Source organism: Monodelphis domestica, chromosome 6 (genome assembly GCF_027887165.1).
Source record: "Monodelphis domestica isolate mMonDom1 chromosome 6, mMonDom1.pri, whole genome shotgun sequence".
Taxonomy (NCBI): Eukaryota; Metazoa; Chordata; class Mammalia; order Didelphimorphia; family Didelphidae; genus Monodelphis; species Monodelphis domestica.
The window spans coordinates 174,471,856-174,497,741 of NC_077232.1; the positions used below are offsets into that span (position 1 = coordinate 174,471,856).

Sequence of the window (25,886 nt, forward strand, 5' to 3'; positions counted from 1 at the left end):
ACTGAGGCCCAGGGAAAGGAAGTAACTTTCAGAAGGTCACGCCACTGCCCAGGTGGCAGAGGCAGGATTCGAACCCGAGGCCCTTCGACTCCCCTAGTTGAGCGTTCTTCTCTGTCTCGGCGAGTTCTGCGTTCTTCAGGTAGGGCTTAGTCTTCGCTCCTTTCCTGCTCTCAGAGTCCTTGACTCGCCGAACCTCCCTTGTCCCCCGAGAATGGAGGCTTCTCGCTGGTGACTTCCTAACTAGGAAATGCACACCCGGTCCCGGCAAGCCCAGAATTTCCCAAAGTAAGGAATTTAAGAGAAACCTGTGATTCGCTGGTAGGAAAACAAAACTTTGAGAGATGAAAAAAAGAAACAAAATCCAACTCTTTTGGGCAAACCCAACCGGGCTTTCTCAGTTCTGATTACCCTTCCCCCCACGTGACTTTCCTTCCTTGTTGATTATTGTTCTGAAACTTTTCAAACCATTGACCTTTGTGGTCACTTCTATCCCTAAGGATCACAGTTATTAGAAATTATTCGAAGTCCTAGAAGTCATCTGGCCCACACTTCTGATTTTACTGATGATGAATCAGATCTTCTAGAAGTGAAATGGCTTACCCCAGGGGGCTGCCTGGCATTTCCCCCAGCTTTAAGTTGTTAAAGGTACCTTCCTGTATTCCAGAAAAAGCTACATGATCTTTTCTATTTTGATAAAGATCTCTTGTGAAACTTATTTGTGGAATATGGTACAAGCTTTTGGTTTAAGCAGTATATCAGCCAAACTTTTTCCCAGTATTTCCAGCAGTTCTTAAATTAGAGTAGGAAATACTTTTTTTGTTTTCACTCTGAACTGTCCCCCTGCTTCTTAAATGTTTCCTAAGAAATTATGAATGGTGATGCACAGGGGAAAGTGAATCTAAAGAGCAGTCTTGTAAAAGTTCATGTCCCATTTAAGGCAGGCAATCAAAAATGGTCCATATGCCTTTTATTGTTATTGCATCATTTTTAAATTTGATATTTTGTAAATTTTTATAGGTTTGAATAGAATAATAATCCTTAACATTTGCAGAGCACTTCAAAATTTGAAAAGCACTGTGTGTATATTCTAAATGTGTATTATATAGATATATATAATACAAACATATATATACAAAACTTGTTTAAACTTTAACACAATCCTGTGTCATAAGTGCCACAAATGCCATTAACCTTATGGAATTCAATTTAATTCAGTTTAACAAACATGAATTAAACACCTATTCTGTGGAATACATACACATCCAAGAGTACAAAATGAAAATGGGAGTAACTCTAAGTTGAGCATTACCAGTTAACAACTTGTTGCTACTGTACTGACTGTAGTTTAATGTTTTTTTTTTCTCTATGTACAAATCTTTATACAGCTCTTTAAAGAGATTTTACCAAGCTTCTAACTTTCAGAAATCAGTCAACAAAAATTAAATTCTGTATGGTAGAATACTGCACTAATACTACTGACATTCAGAGTCAGATAAAAGATGGTCCCTGACCTAATAGGCTTTGCAGTTTAATAAGGGAATAATAAATCTGGCCATATTGCATAAGACAGCTGCAAATTTTCAGTGTGATATAAGGAAAAACTAAGGAGATTGTAGGACTGTCAAAAGTGAATTGGGCTGCTTTTGAAGGTCATGGGATCCCTCCCAAAACCCTTCTGTCACTGGAAGTCTTCCAGTAGAAGCTGAAAGTCCACTGAGGGGTATTCTAGAAGGGAATCTTTTCCAAGTCTAGGTTGAACTGGTTGGCCATTGAGTTCTCTCCCAACTGAGATTCTTTGACTCTTCTGACCCAGTTCCAGAGAAGTTCTAGAGTTTGGAGCATCTGCATTTTGGGGGAGCATAAAAACTCTTGAGCAAGAAAAATAAGGTTGTATTTCTAAAGTGTGTTGAATGATCCAAAGGTGTTTCTCTTATCCATCTGGAAACTCATGTAACTTTTCAACTACAGAAAAAGTGATGTATCTAGGATCATAGATCTGAAACTTAAAAGGAGTCTCAGAGACCAACCAACTAGCCCAGCTAGTCCAAATCCTCCTTTTTCCAAGTGAGGATACTAAGGCCTGAATAAATTAAATGATTTGACCAAGGTCACACACATAGTGTCATAGGCAGAAGCTGAACTTTAGTTTCAGAGTTCTTTCAGAGATACCATTCTGTACCTAAATCTAGACAAGAATATCCAGTACAATATCCTTCTGCTGATAGGGAATGGAGGTCCAAAGAAGAGTGATAATTTGCACAATTATGGAGGGAGGTAGTGAATTAAGCCAGAATTAAACCCCAGGCCTGTGATTCTGACTACTTCAGTAATTAACTAAAAATGTGTTCTGTGGCCTGAGCACTGTTGAGAGTTCTTCCAATCAGCCAAGTTATCTTGGAGTTATCCTTGGTTCTTTCCTCCTCTTCAGAGCCAATCAATTATCAAGACTTGTCAATTTTATCTTCATAGCACCTCTTAGACCTATCCCCTTCTCTTTTGTGGAAGTCACTGTTTTCAAACTCATATCACTTCTTACAAGGACTGTAGTAGGAGTCCTATGGGAACTAAAAATCTTAGATGAGTTTTAGTATAAAAAAGAATCTTCTAAGGCTTCATTTCCTGTCTAGAAAGTGTTTTCTCCATTACTGAAAGCCTTTAAGTGGAAGTTAGATGATTTGTTGTCCTAAATGTAGATGAGATTCATGTTCAAGTGCTTTATAAGCACTTTGTATTGCCTGCTCGGTTTAAATTTCCCCAGGGGCTAACCCTACTTAGCTTTATCATTCTCTTAGATTTGTGGCTTTAGACACAGTTCAGTAATGTTGTATCTGCCATGGTAAGTTTTGTAATATTGTATGACCCCCAAGAAGCTAAGTATCAAGCAACCAACCACTTAACCAATCTGCAGACTTACTATCTTCCTTCCAGAGGTGTTATACAGATGATTGGACACACCAGTTAAAAATTGGATACCCATGGAAGTTAGAACATAAATTAAATAAACACTGTCATTTCATAGATTATAAGTTTAAGACCCAGAGAGATCATTTACATAGCTGATAAGAATTTGAATTCAGCTCATTTGACTTCAAATCCAGTACTTTTTTCCTCCACCATTATTGTAGCACTAAGTACATTGTACTGTCAGACTACCTCACCTTTGTGCTATTGGTGCTTATTATGTTTGTTCATTGTGTTGTTCTTTATTCCATTTTTTCTTTTTTATTAGTCCAGCCTCTTAAATGACTATGTATTTCTTTGAGGAGACCCTATAGTATTCTTTGTCTTGACTTAATACTATGTCATCAACAAATGAATCTCTGTTCTGTTGTGACTGAATTCTCTTCTAATTGGGATTTCAAACCCATCTCAGCCTCATATTAGTTTTGTGAATTGAGACAAATCATTTAACCTCATTGAGCTTCATCTGTAAAATGATTTGGTTGGAGTAACAAATGTGTATGATTCACTCCATCTATGAATCTGTGATCCTGTAATTTTTGCACACATTCTTCATGAGAAGACACCCTATATTCTTAAGATAGTCAACTTAATTTTTTCAAATGGAAAGGTCTGCTTCACATTTAAGATGTGGTGATGTCAGTTCTCTGGGACTTGATGCTGCTTAGCCTCAACTTCAGAGCTGCACAGCCTCTTTAGTTTTACTTGCTTTATTAATACATATGCAATAAAAAGGCTTCTTTTGCTAAAGTTTTTTGAGTCATTCTAATTAGATTTTGTTTTCCTGTAAAATTAGGGTTACTTAAACTATGTTGATTTGGAAATTTTTCCTTCAGAATTTATAAAGCATGGCTAATGGCTAATTCCCAATTGACTAGATAAGAAAATTTACATTTAAGGATAATGGCTGTAGATCTGAAGTGAAGAAAATTAAAATATTAAAAATTAACTTTTATTAAAATTGCTTAAGTATTAATTTAGACTATATGTAGCAAACAGTATTTTGAAAATAGGTTACACAGGATTTGGTAATAATTTTGCCAACAAAGGAAACAGATTATACTTGTGAATAGTGCTATTGTTTAGTGTATTTAAGTATTCAGTTTTTAGGTCAGCAGTACAGTAAATTATGTTTATATGATTGTGCCATTTGGAAGGATGCTAAACACTAGATAAGTAAAGGATAATTTTTATTTTTTGTATATATATATATATATGTATACATATTTGTATACATAATTTTTTCCTAGAGCTACTGTTTCCAGCAAAGAAGTTTAGGTGTTTTTTTGTTTTGAAGAGTGAAGCTTATAGGGCATCTTTGGAAGAATTTGGCACAAATAAAGTTTTAATTTACAATAAATCTTTTGACTTTTCAAACTAAATGCTTTCTATTTTTCAAGTTTCTCATATTTTAGAATTATTCTGTGAATGTAAATAAGTTCTGTATTTTAGAAGACTGGTTAATCCATCAAAATGACAAAACTGTGAGAACATTGTATTATATAATTTTAGTTGGGTTAAAATAGTATATGCAGCCAGATCTCAGATCTTCTTTTCTCTTATGTGCAGAAAGTAGACAAAATGCCTAAAAAAAAAACTGGTGCAAGGAAGAAGGCCGAAAGCCGTCGAGAACGTGAAAAACAGCTAAGAGCAGCAAGAAGCAACATCGATTTAGCTAAACATCCATGTAACGCTTCAATGGTAATTCTCCCCTCCCCCCCCATTCAATCATATAAACATTTATTAGTACCTTTCTATGCACTAAACTTTGTTCTAGACCTTTAGAATACAAAGACAAAAACTAAATAGTCACTGCCCTCAAGGCACTTACTTTGTCCTGGGTGGAGAAACATATAAATTCATCATTATGGAATGATTACTTAATTTGTAACTGGGAGAAACAGACTTTGAGTAGAAGGTATCAGCTGAACTAAACCTTGATGAAAGTTAAGAGGTAGAGGAAAGCAAGGAGAGCATCCTAGTCACAGTGGGATAGCTTGTATAAAGACATTGGAATGCAGTGTTGAGTTTAGGGAAGAGTTGGTAGATCATTTTGGCCAGAACATGGAATATGTAAAGGGATATGATATGAAATGAATCTAGAAAGATAAGCTGGAGCCAGATTGTGGAAGATTTGTGTCAAGTTGAAGAATTTGTATTTTATTCTAGCATTAAGGAACCACAAAAAAAATGTTTTTAACAGGCATTGGATTTCTGTTTTAATTGTAAAATTAATTTGGTTCCTGTGTCAGAGGATGAATTGGAGAAGGAAAAGATTAGAAGCAAGAAGATCAGTATAAGATAGTCACTGTAAGGAGAGAGAAGGGGATAGGTTTAAGATGTGCTATGAAGGTAAAATTGACAAGACTTGATTGGCTATGGACAGGAGGGAGGAAAGAACCAAAGATAATTATCAGATTATGAATCTGGGCAGCTGGGGGTGCCCTCTGTAGTAGTAGGAAAGTCTGCAGGAGGGATGGGTTTTGTGGAAATGTTATGAGTCCTGTTTTTGACATTGTGAGTTGTAATTCTGATGGAGAAAAGGCAGTTATTGATTCAAGGCTAAAATTGAGAGAGGTAGAGGCAGAGTATATGGATTTGGGAGTCATCTACTTGTATATAAATGAGAATTAGACCCATGGGAGTTGGTGAGATCATCCAGAATTAAGAATGTAGAAAGAGAAAACTGTTCTGGGCAGATATTGATAAAACCAGTTACTGTTATTTATAGATTAAAATGAAAACAGAATTCCATCATTTTTAGTTTAGAATTTGAAGTCACAGAATGATACCTGTGTCCATATATGTACATATCTATAATGTTTCCTACATTGATTATATTTCATTCCGTACTCTGTATATCATCTAGCCTATGACATATGCTAAATAGAGCATCTAAATAAGAAAGGTTTCTTTTTTGATAGTTTAGAAAAGTTGTCCCCAAATAATTTCATATATCTTTATGGTGCTGTTCAAGCTTTTCAAACAATTCTTTAACTCATAGCAATTAAAATTATCTCAAGAGACTGATTTTCTTAATTTTAAAAGTAACTTATTAATTGATAGTCAAGAAAGCCTAATTGTGGTCAAATGACTATTGGTCATCACAAAACAAACAAACTCAGCCCAGATATGTATATCTATTTTGGAGAGCTCATTCTTCAACCCTTCCCTTGACCATCTGAAGTCATCTTTAATTGATGGTAGACAATTAAGAGGTAGTTTTCATCAGACCCTCAGACCCTCCCCAAATTGACAGGTGAGGATTTGTAGGTCAGCTTGAAAAGTGGTATAGAACTTTTTCTTTCACCTGGAATCTATGAAAGGATCACATTCTTCAGAACATAGAGAATGGCAAAAATCTAGAGACTGAATAGATCAAGGTCCTGAGATCTAGGACCTGCTCAGGAGTTTTCCTTAATATAGCCTTTATAATCTAGGACCTGATATAAAAATAATACAGTATATTAAAAGAAATTCTCATTAACTCTTTACATGATTTTAATAGGAACAGCAACAAAAAAAGACACCTAGAAATATACATTATATGATTTTTTTAGTTTGATTATTTCACTAAAACATAATTTTTTTAAAGTTTAATTTTGAAACCATTTTTATTTTTGTACCACAATTATCTTGATAACCTGTTCTTCCATGCCAATGCTCTCCCTTAAAGAAAACAGTTTAAGTTAAACTGAAATTACCTTTACCAAGAAAAGGGAAGTTTGTCATCAGTCATTTAGAACCAGAATCAAGATGGGTCATTAGGTTTAATTCGATTTCTAATGTCTTTTAGTGTTGTATTAATTTATATTTTTGTAGTCATATAAATTGTTCTTTTCTACTTTCTTTGGTCTGCTTCATTTCATACCCAACTTTCTTTGTTTCTCCTAATTTCTTTATTTCTTATGATGAAATAATATATTGGCTTACCACCAAAGCTTGTTCACTCATTCCCCGATGATTGAATGCTTGCTTTTTTGATAGTTTTTGAATACTACAAAATCCCTGCCAGCACTATTTTATTAATTTTTTTGTTTTTTTCAGTTAGCAAACATTTATTTTCTTTTCCTCCAACTTTCTCTGTCTCCATTCAAAATTCAAAGAAGAAAAGTAAAAGGAAGAAAAACCTTGCACCAAGTATGAATACTTGGGCAAAACAAATTCTTCAATCGACCATATCCAAAAACATGAGTCTTATCACCTCTCTATTAGGTGGTGGTAGCACAGTTTATTATTGGCTGCTAGGTTTCTTGGTTTATATTCTCTTATTGAAGTCCTTTGGGTATGTGCATTGCGAAGAGATGAGTGGGTCAAATGGCATGAACTAGTTTCTCACATCATTCAAAGTTATTTTCTTGAATGATTGTATTAGTTTATAGCCTCACCACCAATATATCAATACATGCCTGTCTTCCAGAGCCTCTCTAACATTGACTGTTTCTTTCTGATCATCTTGGCCATTCTGATTGCTATTGTGATGCCTGAGAATTGTTTTAATTTGCATTTCTTGGTATTAGTGACTTGGAGCAATGTTTTAATATGGGGGTTGATATTTTGCTTTACTTCTTTTGAAGTCTTTTTAAAATATACTTTGACTCTCTTCACTTGATTTAGCATGGAAAAGGTTATATTTGAAGAATTTTGGCAAAATTAGATTCCAGTATTACAATATTAGAGTCACAAGTGCAGATATTTAACTTAAGTAGCTTTTCCCTACCTTATTACTTAATTGTGTTCTTCCTAATAAAGATATTTCTAGTGTTTTAACTTAATTTTAAGTTCACTGATGATTAGGATTTTTTAAGCTATATACTCTGCTGAGATATTAGAAGTACAGCATCAGGATCTATAGGGTCCCCCTCCCCAACATCTTGTTCTCGTAGCAGTCTTGTTGTACATCAGAGATATCACAGGAGACTTAAATTTTGCTGTTTCCTATCCTATCCATTTCAAAGTTACATTGGTGGGTGAGGCAGGAAGATTTAAGGTAATAAGCTTATCAACATTTTTGGTCTCTTATGTTTGGGATACTATTTGAATAATTAGGGGCTTGGAGTGACTTTTCTCTGAAAAACTAGGTAGCAGAGTCTCATAATCTCCTTGGGATTTTAGGGTAAAAGAATAGACAGTGCTTTGGCTTACCAGGATTTAAGGACCTGTTGTTTTTTCATGGGTGGTACTTGTGGGGGCATAGGAGAACCAAAACTCAAAGCCTATCTCCAACTCCCAAGGATCCCCTGGCCTTTTGTTTCCTTTATTCATGGCCCTTAATTTCATACTTGTATTAGCAAATTTCCTTGTTTCTGGTCATCCCCTTGTTCACATACTTTAGGAAACACCTGAAGCCCAAAAGGAAGGCAGAGAGATGCATTCTGGGTTTAAAAATATCATGTCCAAAAGTACCTATAGATGATTAAGCCATATTTGTAGTCAGTAGTCAGAGGTAAGGGAAACGGAGATAGTGAGTAGTGTGTTATATTTCTTTACTTTCTCAAACTTTCAGCTTTTCATTTTCCACTTCTTTAGCTCTTTCTACTTTCATGAATGTCTTTCAATATCTTTGACTCTACCAAAATTTCCACAAGTCTATTGAGTAGTTCTTTTACTAGCTAAATCTCCAGTAAAAACCGTGGCTATTTTCACTGACTCTTGATCATCACAGATATCACAGTAGATATGGTGGTGGTTGTCCTTTGCCCCATTCATCTATTTTTTTCTCTAAAGTTCTCAGGAAGGAATTGTTCTAATTGGAATTAGGGAGATATGGGGAGCCAGATAGATGATTGAGAACTTACTTGAGTCTCCCTTCTATGACCCTTCTCAGCTTTAGTTTTTTTTTTACCAGGATCACTGCAGTCTCCATCATTCCCTCTCCTTCCTTATTTTCTTTCAAACATTAGCCCAGGTCCTACTTTCTCCATGAAGTTTTCTCTGATATTCCCCTACTAACATAGTGTTCTTTTCCTCATATTACTATGTTTTATACTTATCCACATATCTCTCATATATTCCCCATGGGAGTAACTTTGTCTAAGGCTAGAATCATATTTCTTCTTTTTATTCTTAGTGTCCAGCACTTTCCTTGCACAGTCTGTATTAAATGTTACATTTGTTGGATTTCAGTTATGTTGATATTCCTTCTCTAATCTTTTCTTTGTTTCCCCTGTACCTGTGCTAGGTTTCTGCTTTGGCCTTATGTTTTCCCAAGGTACTCCTCTATGTTCCACTATACCACTGCCTCTGCCATTTTTTGTAGATGTCACTTAAAGAGGAATTTCTTTGTGTCTTTTATAGCAAATATGACTTGGAAGATTGTAGGTGTGTAGGCCAGTAATTTCCGGACTTGGTTGGGATTTTTCAAAGGTAGTAAATTAGCATTTGATTTAATCTCATCTCTTGCCTTTTAGAAAAATCTTTCCCTATTTAGTATGACCCACTGAGCTATCCTGGCTTTCTCTTTTTCTCAAATCTTAACCTTTTTCATCCTCATTATGTTGCTCATTTCCTCTTTCTTTCTTTCTTTTTTTTTAAACCTTTACTGTCCCTCTTAGAATCAATACTGAGAATTGGTTCCAGGGCAGAAGAGTGATACAGGCTAGGCAATGGGGGTTTAGGGACTTGCCCAGGGTCACACAGCTGGGAAGTGCCTGAGGCTAGATTTGAACCTAGGACCTCCTGTCTCTAGGCCTGGCTCTCAGTCCCCTCTGAGTCACCTAGCTGCTCCCTCATCTCTTTTTTTATAGTCAGTTTCCTTCTATTGTATTATTTTAATGTCTTATGTACTTAAATCAAAATTATTATACCTTTATAAATTCTCATGACCCTCTCATACTAATAGAAAAACATTTTTCAATGTATTTTTTTTCCCTTACAGGAATGTGATAAGTGTCAAAGGTAAAAATTTATTCATTTTTTTGTACATTTCATTATGAAATTTGCACTTTTTTAATAATTAGTTGACTTCACTCTTTATTTTTATTTCACATGACAAGACGACAGAAGAATAGAGCATTTTGTTACTTTTGTAATTCTGTACAGAAGTTACCAATTTGTGCACAATGTGGTAAGTATGTATGACAAAGGACACATCTCTTTTTCTTTACAGAGCATTCTATTTGTAGAATTAAAAAGTTTTTACCTGAATATGACTGTTGTCCACAAACAATCTTATCATAAGGATCTCTTTCATAGATAAACTTAATATTAAAATACATTGATTTTTGACTGGCAGAAAAATACCTAAGAATCAGTAAAATGTTGGAAGGTCCAAACTACCTTTTTTTAAAAGAAGAATTTCAGTTTATTGTGACTAATGTCCTAAATCAGATTTATAGAGATCCACTTATTTGGTAATCATGATCTCCTTTGTTAAAAAACTTGTCAATCTGTTGGGTAAGAAATAGAGGCTCTTTGTATTTCTCTAATTATTAGTGATTTAGAACATTTTTTTAAATGTGACTATTAATAGCTTAGAAAAAATTCAAATCTTTTGAAATTATATTGTTTTGGTTGCTACTAGTGGTGGGTTTTTTTTTTTCCCCCAAAACACCTGTCTTAGTATGAATTCTAAGAAGAGTGACAAGAGATGGGCAGTTGGGGTAAAGTGATTTACCAGGGTTACATAGTTAGGAAGGGTCTGAGGCCCGGCCCTCTATCTCTTGTGCTCCCTAGCTGCCCCTTGCTGCCAGAATTTAGCAGATGCTCTTGAGGATTCTTCAATCCCCTGTACCTACCTGCCTGTTTTCAGTTTAGAATTGAACAGAATATGCTACTTCCCATAGATAATAAGAGAAGCATTAGTCATCATGAAAGGTCATTCAGCCTAAAAATATAAGCAGGTTTAAAAAGGATTTAGATGCATTCATGAGTGATAGTTACAGATTGGAAAAGGAGTTATAGAAGTATAAGGGCATAACTTTTAAAGGTAATGTTTTGGAGAGCTATTTATCATACTGTCAGGCAAACTATTTTATTGTCATTTTTAGAGCCAGGAGCAAGAAAAGTAAGTTGAAGGGATCATTGATCCACCATGTGAGTTCATTTAGAATATAGTGTCTCAAGGGATGTGAATCTCTGGGATAAGGGAGCTGATGTTAGAAGGATGATTGAGAGGTCAATTCCCTGACTTTTTGTTAGGAAGATCATAGTAATGATTAAAAGATTATAATTTCATAGGTAGTAGTGGAGAATTGGAATAATGGGAAGGAAACATCTTGAATATATACTGTACCTGTGGATGTTCTTACTTGGTATTAGAAGTGTGGGAGTGTTGGGTAGCTCCTGGATAGAACCCCTTATTTTCTGTTATGTCTTTTATCCCTACCATTGTTCTTGCCTATCTTCAATAAGCAGGCAGAGATGTAAAATTGTTTCTTTTTTTCCCATCTTTTCATTTTAATTCCTTTTGAGAGTTTAGAAATGATGCTATTTATATATAGGTTTATGTAGTCCTTAGGGCTTACAAAGCACTTTCCCTTATGATTTCCTTGTCATCCTACTAGGCTGCAGACTAGGGTTTTCTTTTTGTGAATAGTGATTCCCATTGACTTTTCCTGGGGTCATTGGTCTCAACAACAAATCTATAATAGTTTTTTTATGCTCCCTTAGGTTCTACTTGAAAATTTCTATTGTCAAGCCTATATGGCTTAACTTTTTTTTTTTCTGAAATGGTTAGTATGGCTAATCAGATATGTATATATAAATTCACAATGAATAAACTCTGTAAATATTCTTTGTCTTTTTTCAGACTTGAGATGTGCTGCAAAACGAAGTTAGCAATACTATTAAGCCTAACAGTTTTTATATGAAATAAAATATGAAATTAAAAGGGCTTTTTAAAAAATTTAGGCATTTTCATAGAATCTTAAATGTTGAATGGAACTTTGAGCTCAGAGAGTACAATCTAACTTATAGAAGGAAATGGCAAACTATTGTGTTGTCTTTGCTAAGAAAACTCTAAAGCTGGGGACACAAAGAGTCAGACTTAATCAAACAACAGAAAACCCACCTAGACATTTTCAAGCTGAGGAAACAGTTCCACAGAGGTTGTAACTTGTCACATAGGTAGTAGTTAATGGGAAAGTTAGATCTAGAACTCATGTCTCCTGATTCCCAGGCTTTTGTTTTTCACATCTATACTACCAACTAAGCATTATGTTGGATAGTAAACATAACAAAAATAAATGATTTTTAAATAGTAATGAGTACATTTTTAAGTATGGCATATGCAATTTCTGTCTTTGTGTCACAAGATGTGCAATATCTATACTAGATTATAAAATTGCCTATAAAATGATATTTGGTGTGATTTTCCCTGCAAATAACTATTGCATAAAATGTTTATTTAGATTTACTAATATTACTTATCTTGAAAGAACTCCCACACACAGTTAAATATTTTAGTTTACAACCACTATCCTAGTCATTCAGATAAGTAATAAAGGATATTGATTTAATTTATTTTACTCCTAGATTGTCTTCTGTAGGAGAGTAGATTAAGGGGAAAAAGATGGGTTAGTAGATATTTTTTGTATTACTCTTCAAGGCTAGTTTAAAAACTTAAATTTTTTTTTTTAATACAGGAAAAACAAAATGTATGATGAAGTCTTCAGACTGTGTCATAAAGCATGCTGGTGTATACAGTACTGGCCTTGCAATGGTGGTAAGCTTTTCAAAACATTATCTTTTAAAGTAAAATAATATTTAGGACAGCAAATCATTCCAATGGAAATTATTTGTCTAAGATTGATATCAAAGTAATCTGTCTCTATACAAGTCACTTTCAGTTATCAATGTTGTAGATTATTAATTGGGGAAAAAAACAACTTTAATCTCCAGATAATTTGTTTTATTAATTTATGTACATTTTCTTTTTGTTGTTATGATCAAGGAAAGCAAATCCTGTTGTTAATAGTAATGACATTATAGGAAGATGTATTTTATATATATGTTGCCTCTTATTAGTGAAAGTTATGTTTTGATTTAATAAAATATTTTCAGCTAACTATTTTTAAATGTACTAAAAGCCCTAACCATGACTTAAACCCTTAAATAGTTCATTTAGTCCAGTCAGGAACAAAAAGATTTATAGCTAGGACCTTTTTAGAAAACTTTCCTGAGTCTCAAAAAGCTCTGCCCTGTCTTTTCTTCCTCTGTCCTCTCTCCTACAGTAATCTGATCAGCCCCATTGGGTTCAATTACCTCTGGAGATGATTCTGAGATTTATACATACTAACCTCTTTCCTATTTTATAGTCTCACATCAACAGCTTATCTTGGGCATTTTGAACTGAATACTCTCAGACTTCATATCTCTAAGATAAAGAACTCATCTTTTGCTTAAATTCTCCCTTCTTCCTAACTTCCCTAATTACTGTCATGGGTACTACTGTTAACCCAGTAATCTAGTCTTAAAACCTCACTGTTTATTCTTGATTCTTCATACTATTTCACTCCCCATATGCAGTCATTTACCAAGGCCTATTGATTTTACTTTTGTAACATCTCTTATATCTGCACCCTTCTCTCCTCTGACTCCTTCCCCAGTCTGGTGCAAGCAACTGGACTTATACAACAGAATCCTAGTTGGTCATCAAGTCTTCACTTCCCGAAAAGACAGGTCTGACCATATCACCCTCCTACTTAGTAAACTTCTGTGACTCCCTATTATCTTCAGGATCGAATGTAAAAGCTTCCATTTGATTTGATAATCTTTACAACCTTGCCCTTTCCTACCTTTCCAGTCTCCCCTCCATTCACTATGATCCAGCAACCATAGTCTTATTGTTATTATTATTATTTTTTTTAACTTTTTGGATAACTTTTAATGAACAGGCTCAGAATTTAAAAAGCAGCCTTAAACACTTAATGTTTACATCAGGATTTACATAGCTTTGAAAAATTCACATAACTTCACAAAATGAACAAAATAAAAAATGGGGTCACTCAAATACTTTTACCATAAATTAAATAAATAAGACCCCTCAAACCCAGACCCCAACTGTATTACAGTTGAACTGATTACACTTATACACACACATGAAATATATCAAAGCATATTTGCAACATATTCAGTGGTCGTAAAACTGATAATTAGAAATTCTGTTTTCGAGCTGGTGCATGGTTCACAAGGTAGACAATTTACACATGATGTGTAACAATTGGATCTAACACTGAAATCTTGGTGGAAAAAAATACTGGAAAAACTCCCGAGTGGCTTTTAAGGTGTCTAAATTGTGGTTGAAAAGAATGACAAATCTCCATTTCCCCCCCCTTGTAGATCCTTGCTCTTAGAAGGCTTCTCTAAACCTTCTTTAAACCTTAAGTTTCTTCACTTTCTGTTGAGGAATTGTAGACATGTTGAGAGAATATTGAAGCCATCCATCCTTCAAGGGAACTTCATGTTAGACACTATAAACAATGCATTTTCAAGAACATATTTAAGATACAGGTCGTCTCCAGTTTTTCGCATTATCCATGCCAATTCCTCAATGTCCATACCTGGATTAGCTTCTTGATCTGCAGGTCGCAGAATATTGGCATCATTGGTTCTTGGGAGTCTCAGGAGGGGTTCGGTTGCCTTCGGCCCAGACATCTTGGTCAGGTTGTTGGACGGTGGAGCCTCAGACCTAGACACCAAAAGAGGCAGCTCACGGACAAAGCCCTGTTTCTGATGCTTGCCCTGGAGGGTGGCTGGCGAGCTAGGAGCGGCGCTGAGACAGTGGCAGCTACAGCGGAGGCCACGAGGGGTGGGCGGGTTAAGCTCCTTAGTAGGAGATCTAAGCAGTAACCGACCTCCAAGCCTTTCCTGGGAGCTTCTGCTCCTCTTATTGTTATTATTATTATGCCCATATGACACTCAAATTTTTATCCTTTGAAAAACAAAACTTTTTTATAGGTTGTCAGTAGAAAAATGATTTTATTTGCAAAAATTCCCCTTAGGATTACCTTTATAGGCATATTTTCTTATGAGAAAAATTGATGAGATCATTCTATATTGGGCCATTCATAATCAGAATCAGTAGTGTCCAAAAAGTCATTTTTTGCATTCTCTGCTCCCAAATAATATTGCCAATGTTATTCTTTAGTAAAGTAGTTTCCATGATGTCTTAGAAAAATGTGTCTAATTGCTCTATCCTTTTTTAAAAAAAATTAATTCTTTTTTTCAGTTATTTTTCCTACCTCCTATCTTTTCTCCCTTACTGGAAGAAAAGGAAAAAAAAACTTTGTAATACATCTACATAGTCAAGCAAAACAAATTCTCATATTGTAAAAGCCATCTTTTTAAAAAATTCTCTAAGGTGTATGAATGGGAAATATAATTACTTCCATTTAGTAGATGGACAAACCAATAAAACCATTTAAATATAATCATACATAATTAGGGCATATATCTAGTAAAGTGCTGTATTTCAGAATTATGGCTCTTTTAGTGGCATATGCATTAGCATTCTACTTTAAAAGCTAAAAACATTTGGCAGATTTACTGTTCCATGTATTGTTACCACTGTGCAAGATCGAAAGGTTTTCTTTAGAAGAATATTTATTACGTGCACTCTCTTAGCCTGGAATAAAGCTAGAGTAACTTATTTTAGGGTTTGGTTTGTATTCAGTTTTATCATTGTTGACAAAGAAGCAGCATATCCTGAGTGATAACTTAAGAGCATCCTCAGTTAACTTTTTAAACAACATTTTAAGCATGTTATCTCATTTATTCTAGAATAACTTCATTATCTTCTTTTAAAATATAAAATATTCTTTTTTTTTGAAAGTTAAAAATGTTAATGCTAATTTATAAGAAGTTTTACCAAAGAAGAAGTACATAGAGTGCCACTTTAGAATTAGAATTTATTTTCAGAGATACAAGTGAAGAAGCCACTGTACCTAGCCTCTCACTTTGATTTAATATTGTATACATTATATGTGTGTGTATATATATATTTATATGCATAAAATCCATCTAATATGGAGTGGATGAATAGGCTGCCAGATTCATGGATTTGATGCTGTTAATGTTGTCCTCGTTTCAAGTAGTCTGCATGTGGTGAGTGATTGCTAATGTTTCTCAGGCATGATATTTCATTTGTGTTGTAGGTGAGCTGTCCTACTGTGACACTATTTATTGGTATTGAGAATAGATTAATTATCACATGCATAGGATTTGAAATGGTTATTGGGCAAAAATTAATATTTTCTCCCTTTCTGATTCCAGGGTGCAATCTGTGATTTCTGCGAAGCTTGGGTTTGCCATGGGAGAAAATGTCTGAGTACACATGCTTGTAGCTGCCCTCTTACTGATGCAGAATGTGTTGAATGTGAAAGAGGTGTATGGGACCATGGTAAGTTATTAGAAATAAAGTAAAGTGAGGGGAAAAGATTTGTTATGTATGTAAGATCTCTTATAGCATTCTGAATGCTACTTACAAATATACTTACAGAGATATGGTTAATAGAAATAATTTTATACCAGATATTGGCAGCTGCGTTAGTTCTTATGGAACTATGGGGCGTGTACCTTTAGTGATTGTAGGTACCAGTAATATCTACCTAGGCAATAAGAATAAATAGGCTTTTTAAGGAATTGTGAATATTATGTAGGAGAGACAGGTGATCAGTGGTCAGAAGGGACACTGAGGTTTGTAAGCTTTTTTCCCTAAAATGTCTGACAGTTTTCATTGACTCTTATCAGAAGAGAAATTATTTATAGATCATTACTTTTTCTAAATAGTGTCATTTGTGTTTGCTTAACTTTATTATATCAATGTATTTGGGTATTGTCTTGGGAAATTCCAACAGGAGGCAGAATATTCAGCTGCTCTTTTTGCCATAACTTCCTGTGTGAGGATGATCAGTTTGAACATCAAGCTAGCTGCCAGGTTTTGGAGGCAGAAACATTTAAATGTAAGTAATTTCATCTAAGTTATTCTATCTATCCACCCTCTAGAGTGTTGTTAACAGTTAGTGGAAAAAAATAACATGCTTATTATGAACCATCCCATGGAACTATAAGTAGATATTGATTAACCATTATTGCATAAAACACATATAGTTCATAAACACATCCTATTGACTAGATTACTAATGTCTTTGTAAATGAAACAACTTATTTTCCACAAATCTCGATACTCAGTTTGAGAAGGCCGAGTTTGCTCATTCAAAGTGCATTCAGAGGTTCATATAGATTTCGTAACAAGAAGTGCTTCCTAGATAAGTTCCTTATCTAGTTTTAAAGTAGGTTCATCTAGTAAGGAATTTCTACAATCTTGCACGGTTTTTAGGCTAATAGACAAAGTTTCAGAGATGAAAGGAGTATCTGGAATTATGAATCAACTCTGAGCCTTTTTAGACACATTGTAAGAATATGTAGCAAAACACTTTTTTTTCCCCTTTGTGCATTTTATAGCACATGGAATAAAAGGCAGGGAGCTGTGAATGATGGGGTTATAATTCTGTCATCTTTTAGTGGTGCAGTAAGAGACACAGCACAGCCCCAAAGCTCTGTAATCATCAGCATCCCAAGAGGGAATGATCATCTTGTCATTGATGTGTAATATTAAAATCATTCTCATTGTAAATTCACAATGTTCCTCTGTTTGCAATAATTAATTCTTAAAGGCTTTCCTTTTCTCTGCTGTCTGGTTTATTTTCTTCTCCATTTTCTTACTAATTGCTGGTGGAGCAGAGAGCATTTGAAATGCTACCCCATGCTTACATGTTATTTCAACAAGTATAAGTTACTTTTATCCCTCACATGGTTGAATCCCATAATTTATACTTTTGACATTAAAATGAATTGTGGTGATCTTTAATTTGTACTACGGCAACATTCTTGAGTGTTTCCCAAACCAGATAAAATGTAATTGGGAAATAATAAAATAAATAAAAATATAATAAAGCAGAGATAACAGTACATTTCAAAACCAAGTCAATATGTAACTACAGAGATCATTATGTATGGATTAGTGACCTCTGTTTCTGTTTGGGTTTGATACCATTTATTAAGTTTGAATGTTTTTATATATTCATAATCCTGGTTCTAAGACATGTATATTTAGTTACACTGTATATGTTAAAAATATGCTACAGGAAGAGACTTTTAAAAAAATATAATTAGGTGAAAAAACTTCAAGGTGTTGAAATACTTTAAATCCTCTTTATCATTTACCAATTTCTTGACTTAATAGTTAGTTTAAGGGCATATTGCATAAATGCCCGAGTTTAAATTCTGTTTCAGACACACTAGCTAAGCAGCAAGTCCTTTATGTAAAGAACTTAAAGTATTATAGAAATAATGCTGATGTTATTATTAATGCTAACATTGTTTTTCCAGCATATATAGTACAGCAGTAGAGAGGCAGGATTTGGCTGGCAGGCATTATTCACTTAATAGCTGATTGCCAGGTAGACTTGAAGGGATAGATGAGTCTGGGCCATCCCTGTTTCCCACCTGGCTGCTCACAAACTGCTATATGGACTAGACTGGCCAAGATGTAGCTTAAGTGTAAAGTGATTGCTATAACTGGGAGAATTAAAGAGCCTAGAAACTGTCTTTTTGATAAGTACAAATGCAGCCACTAAGAGAAATACCATTTTAGAGTAAAAATGTGCTTGTGAAACACGGGAAGAGGGTAGTAGAAGATTACAAGCTATATTGCCCAGCAAAATTGTTGTTTAGTAATTGCAGTCACATCCAATCCTTTGGCCTATTTGGGGTTTTCTTGGCAAAAACACTAGAGTACTTTGTCATTTCCTTCTCCAGCTCATTTTATATGAGGAAACTGAAGTAAAAGGGGTTATGTGACTTGCCCACAGTCACCCAGCTAGTAAGTGTCTAAAGCCAGATTTGAACTCAGGAAGGTGAAGCTTCCTGACTCCAGTTCCAGTATTCTATCCACTTGCCCCCTAACTGCCCTGCCTAACAAAATAGGGAGGATAACTGGAAAAGAAGCCAAGTCTGCAGAAAAGTTGATAATGTACCCATCTAAGCTGGATGATCCCAAGAGAATAGCTATGATTGGGAAGAGGGAAAAAAGGATGAAAAATGGAACAGATCTGCCAATGGTTCTCTCAAAAATAGTTTTGTACTCTTAACACCATAGTATTTAAAGTATTTTTCTGTCTGCTTCCAAATTTAGTGCTCTGTTTCCTTTCTTCATTCTGCTTTCTTTTTCTGTACACTTACCTTACATGGAATTGGCAGGGGGCACTGGTAGTATTTGTATCTAGAAAACCAGAGTCTTCTATCAGTAGTGGTATTTGGGGTTGCCCTTTTAAAAAAAACTAAATTATTTGTATGTGATTAAAGGCAAGGCCTTTGCTTGGATCAGAGAGGTAAAAGAGTGTTTTGATACCCTTAGAGATAAATATGATAATGGTAGCAATTTCTTTGATACTAGAGAATAAGCAGAGTTCCAGGAATAAAAAAGATGTTTGTGGATTCCTTTTTTCTTTATTGAGGATTCCATCATAACTTTGTGCTTATATTTTCTAGTTTGTATTTTAGAATAATTAGAATGTAGATAATGCATCTGAGGGTTCAAGCTTAGAAATAATTTTTGTGGAAAATAGCAATGTCAGTTTTAGTTTGAAAATGACAAAACTCTATCTTTTCCCATAGGTGTTTCCTGTAATCGGCTGGGACAGCACTCATGCCTCCGCTGTAAGGTAGATATGGACTAGGAATTTTAGTTCAGGGTTTCCTTCATGATTCTAACTCTCAGCTACCAGTTCATAAACATTATATTGCTGAAGGGAACTTGAGAGACAACTTCAGAAGTTGAGTTCTCTCAGTTTATATTATACATAACCAAGAGAAGTTAGTTAATTAATTTGCCTGTTGTACAAGAGCAGAAGTGGGACAAAAAACTGGGTCTTCTGTACTCTAATCAAATATTCTTCCCATCATTTCTACTTCACTGTGGAGGAAATCAGCATATACCATCCAGAATCATATTCTTTTTTGATAAATGCCATATAAATGGACCATTTTTTCCATTTTCAGAAATGTATTTGTTATTACCAAAAAGGAAAGATGTGCCTAGAATTAGGAAGACCTGAATTCAAATTTTATATCAGACATTATAGCAATATAGCTCTAGGCAAGTCACTTAACTTCTATTTCCCTCACACTTTCCTAATCTGTAAAATTGGGGGTCATTATAGAGCCTGTCTCCCAGAATTGTTGTAGGATAAAATGAGATAGTATTTGTAAAATGCTTTCTGGACCTTAAAGTGCTATGTAAATGTTAGTATTAGCTTGTATTACACATTACTGGCAATGACTATTATATTTAGCCTGCAATTTCTTCCCTTAGCCCACCCCACCTCCTATTGTTGTCCTTAGACTAAGAGTTCTTAATGTTTGGGGGTGAGGGATGGTAATAGAATGAAGGTAGGGATTAAGCATTTATAGAGCTCCTACTTAAGTGCTTCACAAATATTATCTTACTTGATCATCACAACCCTTGGAGGTAGGTTTTGTTATCCCCATTTTATAGTTGAGGAAACTGAGACAGAATTTGAGCTCAAGTCTTCCTGACTCTAGGTCGAGCTCTCCATTCACTGTGCTACCTAGCTGCCCATTATAGTTAGCATTTATTTAATATTGTAAGGTCCATGGGCTTCCTTTTGTTTGTTTATTTGCTCATTTATTTGGTGTCTTGATAACTACTAAAATACTTAATTTTCTTTGCAATCCTGTACATTTTTGGTGCATTTTAAAATGCTATTCTGAGGAATCTGTAGGCTTCACTAGACTTCAAAAGGGACCCATGATGGTAAAAAAAAAGTTAAAAAACATTTACCTTAAACATTTCTACGTTGTCAAGAGTCACTTAGCCATTTCTCTATTGTAGTAAACCCTTTCATTATGGTTTTTCTTACAAGGCCACCTATTAACTTTTCCCATCTTTTTGGATCAGATTTGCTATTTGATAGTACAATTTCAATTTATAACTTTTGGGGGTTGCTTCAATCCTGAGCATATGTTGTAATTCGGGTGGGGGGTGGAGGAGGAAACAGACTTTAATGGTACTGAGTGCCTCTTCTCTGTGGTATACTACATGCATGAATGAGACACTTCCCTGTGATAAATTATAGTATTAAATTATAATTTACTGGCACTGCACTACTGACTGATGCAGTTTTTGTTTCTCCTAAGAACCTCAATTGTATTTTATTCCTTCCTGGAAGGAAGATTTCTCTGCCCATGTGAAAACTTTATTTCTCTTTGCAGTGTCCAGACTTTTTTGTCAACTTGGTAAAAAGTAATATCCACTCATTTTTTTCACTTTTTTCTTCTTAGGCTTGTTTCTGTGATGATCATACAAGAAGCAAAGTATTTAAACAAGAGAAAGGAAAAGAACCTCCCTGTCCTAAATGTGGACATGAAACTCAAGAGACTAAGGATCTGAGCATGTCGAGTAAGACTCTTTTTAGCATGATAATGTAATAAATTTACATACTTAGACATTATACTCAAGTAGACCATTTTTTTTCTGCTTAGAGGATTCACCTGATTAAGATAATTGGACTTGGCACCACTGTGAAAAAGTATGCATATGGTAATTTTTCAGCTTACTAAATTTAGAAATAAGATCATTGTGAGAGGTAGCATTTGTGGTCAGCCATAAGTTTGTCTTAGTTAATGCCATACTAAATATAGAAATTTAATACTAAAGAATTGAGGTTCCTTCCCCCCATACCCCTCTACTTCCTATTAATCTATGATTAACAAGTAAATTCATAAGAAATATTTGATGGTAATTTTAGGTTTGGTGAAATTACAGGGCTATTTCCCAATGCTATCTTAGAATATTTGCTCATAATTATAGAATGAGAAGCATCATGGAGAGAGCAGGCCACAGAGTTAGGAAGACCTGCCTCTGATATAATTGACTGTATGACCCTGGGCAATTCACTTAGCCTCTTAGTATCCTCGGTACAAGATCTGCAGAGAATTGCCAATCTGCATTGGTAGAGGGTGTTTTCTTTCCAGGAATTCCTTTCACGATGAAATTACATGTTCAATAAAAATGAAAAAGGGTATTATCTAAAATGTACAATCCCTTCTTTGTATTTAAGAAGAAAATGAAAATATATGATATTTAACAATATTTTATAGCATGTGTAAAATTATTGGGATTTTTGGTAAACCTGAAGTAGGCCAAAGGTAGATGGAAATGCAGTTTGGATTTTCTAAGAAAACCTTTAATCTTTTACAGAACATGTCAAATGGAATTCTCCTATTAGTTATATAAGTGACTCATAATAATGTATAATTTAATCAAGAAAATTGATATTTCTATGATCAAATAAAAACAGGAAGTATCTTTTTAGAGCCTGTTCACCCCATCTATTCCTTATCTTCTAGGCTTAACCAGTTCTTGATTTGCTTTTCAGAGTTTTGCTCTTGGAGAAAAACAAGACAGATTGAGTCAGTCTGTTTGCCACAATATCTTGTTCATTTATATGTGTCTAATTAAAAGGAAAACTCTTACCTTCTCTCTTAGTTTCAGTTCTAAGACAGAAGAGCAGTAAGGGCTAGGCAATGGGGGTTAAGTGACTTACGCAGGGTTACACAGCTAGGAAATGTCTGAGGCTAGATTTGAACCGAGCGTCTCTTGCCTTCAGGCTTGGCTCTGTCCACTGTGCAATCCAGCTACTCCTCTATTTAAAAAAAAAAAAAAATAAGTTAGTATATGAAGTCTGTCATATCCTGGGAGTAATATGAGTACAAACTAAAGAATGAACTTTTGTACACCAAACCTAGTTAAAATATCTGATTTTGCTACTTATCAAGACGTTAGATTTGATACCTTGTATTTTCTTAGTGTCCTTATGATGCCTTACTGAAATGGTTGTCTGCCATAGTTATGTATTTTTTCTGGCTTGGCAACAAATCAGCAATAGTGTCAACCTGGGGCCTAAAAAAATGGTTTGGAGGCCTGTAAAAAGACCCTCCCTTGTCAGTGTCAGTTGATAATAGAGGTGCCAATTCTCAGGATTAAATGATTTTAGCTATACATGTATCATTGTTTGATGTATATATCTTGCATATGTGTCTGTCACACACAGGGTATATAGTTTGTTGGAGAATAACATTCTATTTCTTTGTTTTAGTTTTAAATAGCATTAGTCACTTTTCCATTAAAAGTTGGATGAGGACATTTGGAATGAAATCAGAGAATTTAGCAAAGGATTTTAAATTTTATTGGGTGGTATTGCCAAAGAGCAGCCTGTGTTTAAAATTATTTCATACATATTAGGAAAAAAGATCTTGAAAAATGTCAGTGCTAAATTCATGCATACTCTTTTCTGTTGTAGCGCGCTCCTTGAAATTTGGCCGGCAGACTGGAGGTGAAGAAGCAGATGGAGCTTCTGGGTATGATGCCTATTGGAAGAATCTTGCATCAGGAAAGTATGGAGATACAGGATGCCAGGAAGAGGAAGATGATGACTATGAAGCAGAAGAGGATGATGAGGAAGATGAGGAAGGAGGAAAAGATTCAGATACAGAGACCACAGGTCTCTTCTCTAATTTGAATTTAGGAAGGACCTATGCCAGTGGCTATGCTCACTATGAGGAGGCAGAAGACTAGGAATTTACATGGATGGCATAGTATTTGACAGGAGCATGTGTGTGTGTGCGTGTGTATGTATGTTTGTGTTTGAATTGTGTATGAGGTTTTCAAAAGTAGTTAGGCCTTGTGCTAAAGGGTAGCTGTGCTTATTAGGGGGAAAAGGGGCATAGATCTTTTATAGAAAACTCAAAATCAGGCTTGTAGCACAAGGAAAATGAGTTGAAAGGAAAATGATTGTTCTTGTTTACCCAAGTATCAAAGCATCATGGATGAAGTTATTCCTGATTATTGTGGCTTCACAACAGCCTGGAGATATGGGAATGGTGGTATAGGAAAATAATTGTATTTGTTGGAAATTAAATTGCCATTTTTCTTAACAGTGTCTAATTCCATCTTGTCATTTCATAAGCTATGTTATTACAGAAATTCATTAGTGTATTTTCTTCATGTCATTAGATGCCAGAGTTCTGTTACATAATATATATTCTGAAATAGCATTACGTATTCATGTTGTCTTAATTTTTTAATTGGCCTTAATTTTTATATTCTGCATCTCATAGTTCATTGTGGGTAAGATATTGAAATGAAAGTAGATTAACATCTATTTTTCTACTTTTTAACAATATTTCTTTAATGCTTCCATGGAACCAGCACTCATCCAAATGAATATTCTTTCCATTAGAGGCCTTTTTTCAGTATTCCTGTTATATGTATAGTGGTTAGAGCACTGACCTGAGTCAGGAAGGCCCAAGGTTAAATCTTTCCTGGGACATTTCCTGTAATATGGGCAAACTTGGTCTGAAAAATGGGGATAATACTAGCACTGATCTCCTGGGATGATTGTGAGGATCTCATAAGATGATCTATGTGAAGGACTTTATAAGTAATGTTAGCTATTACGAAGATCATTTTCTGATCCTCTACTTGCCCATTTCTTGGGTATCAGTTTAGCCCTTGAACTCTCAGTTGTGCTTTATATGTGAGCAGCCCCCCCACTATTTCCGGTCATGCAGCTCCTTGAGGTCACTGTCACTTCTTGCATAAAAGTCATCATTGGAAATAGATTACATCCCTACTTGTGCCTGCCCTTTCTTTTCATTTCCCTTTCATCACTCAGAACGTTGATTCTTGGAAGAATGTAATGTTCCAAGATCTGTACTCACACCAGATCATGAAGGAAAACATTAAGGCTTGTGTAGTAGGAAGAAACTGACCCTGGCCAAAAGGGGACGAAATTATCTCATTGTAGGCCAGCCATAGCTTTCTTCCTCTTAATTTTGGGCCCCTCATCCAATTGTAATACCTAACACATGCACACATTTCTATCTTTCTATATATATTCAGTGAGTTGGGCATTGGACTGGTTTTTTATAGCCTGAAGAATAGGCATTTAAACCACATTTTCATTTTTTTTTAGTATAGACTGTTGGAATGATCTCTTGAGTCCTCATCTATCTCATTGAGGAAACCCTGAAATGTTCCCTTCCTTGATGCAGTCAACACTGTTATTTGAAAATAGAAGTGTTTGTGGAGAACCTCACCATCTGTAGGGAGCCCCTCTTCTTCCCTTTAATAATTAGAAGAAAACACTGCTTTATAGCTTGCTTGATGGTAATTAGAGGGTCACTGAGCAGTTATCTTGAGTTATTTAGGAATAAAGTATGAAAAACTGAGGATGTGAGTCAGGTTTTGTGATAAACACAATAGGACCTTGTATTCTTTGCATATATGTATTTTTTTATTTAGGGGTTCTTTTAATCTTGAAAGAAAAATGAGCATTTCTATATACACAGGACAAAATGAGGATTGAATTTTCATTTCATATTACTTGCTTTAACATAAGAAATTACATGTCGCTTTCAAAACGATCCTATTTTTCCTGAAATTTTCTATACATTTAAAAAATATTTATTTCAATGAGTCTCCTGGCTGCACTATTGCTAACCCTCTTAGTCCCACTCCCAATTAGAAAAAACCAAATACTTATAAACATTGTCAAAGCAAAACCAACCCTAGGTCCTTTAGAAACAAGGTTGGTTACTTCGTTAATCAGAATTCAAAAATCAGCCTTTCAAAAGTGTTTTTTCTTAGTAATATTTTCCTTCTGTAAATTGTTCTGTGGTTCTGCTGACTTCATTCTATGAATTCAAGCCACCTAGGATTCTCTGAAATTTGTTATAGCCTAACAATAGTTTGATACTATTCTAGCACTTGGGCCACAATTTAGCCATTTCCCAATTGTTGGGTGCCCCCATTAGTTTCTTTTCATTTTTTCCTTTTGAATTCCCCCTTAGAATCAGTAAGTTAGTTTTTTTTGCTTGTGACTTTCATTCTTTCCTTTATA

At 34.8% G+C, this 25,886-nt stretch overlaps 1 protein-coding gene across 2 annotated transcripts; it reads left to right on the top strand.

Annotated features, from left to right (window-relative positions):
* ZNF330 (zinc finger protein 330) lies at window positions 1-24,039 on the top strand. Of its 2 annotated transcripts, none has more exons than XM_016423202.2 (10): window positions 1-139; window positions 4,531-4,662; window positions 9,839-9,858; window positions 9,957-10,027; window positions 12,546-12,625; window positions 16,174-16,300; window positions 16,758-16,862; window positions 19,579-19,625; window positions 21,265-21,382; window positions 23,286-24,039. In XM_016423202.2, exons 2-10 carry the CDS (start codon window positions 4,543-4,545, stop codon window positions 23,558-23,560), a joined length of 963 nt encoding a protein of 320 aa, XP_016278688.1. In that variant the 5' UTR covers window positions 1-139; window positions 4,531-4,542; the 3' UTR covers window positions 23,561-24,039. The 2 variants fall into 2 exon arrangements, with proteins under 2 accessions (XP_016278688.1, XP_001367388.1); XM_001367351.5 differs by lacking the exon at window positions 1-139 and adding an exon at window positions 163-285.
* The last annotated feature ends 1,847 nt before the right edge of the window (window positions 24,040-25,886 follow it).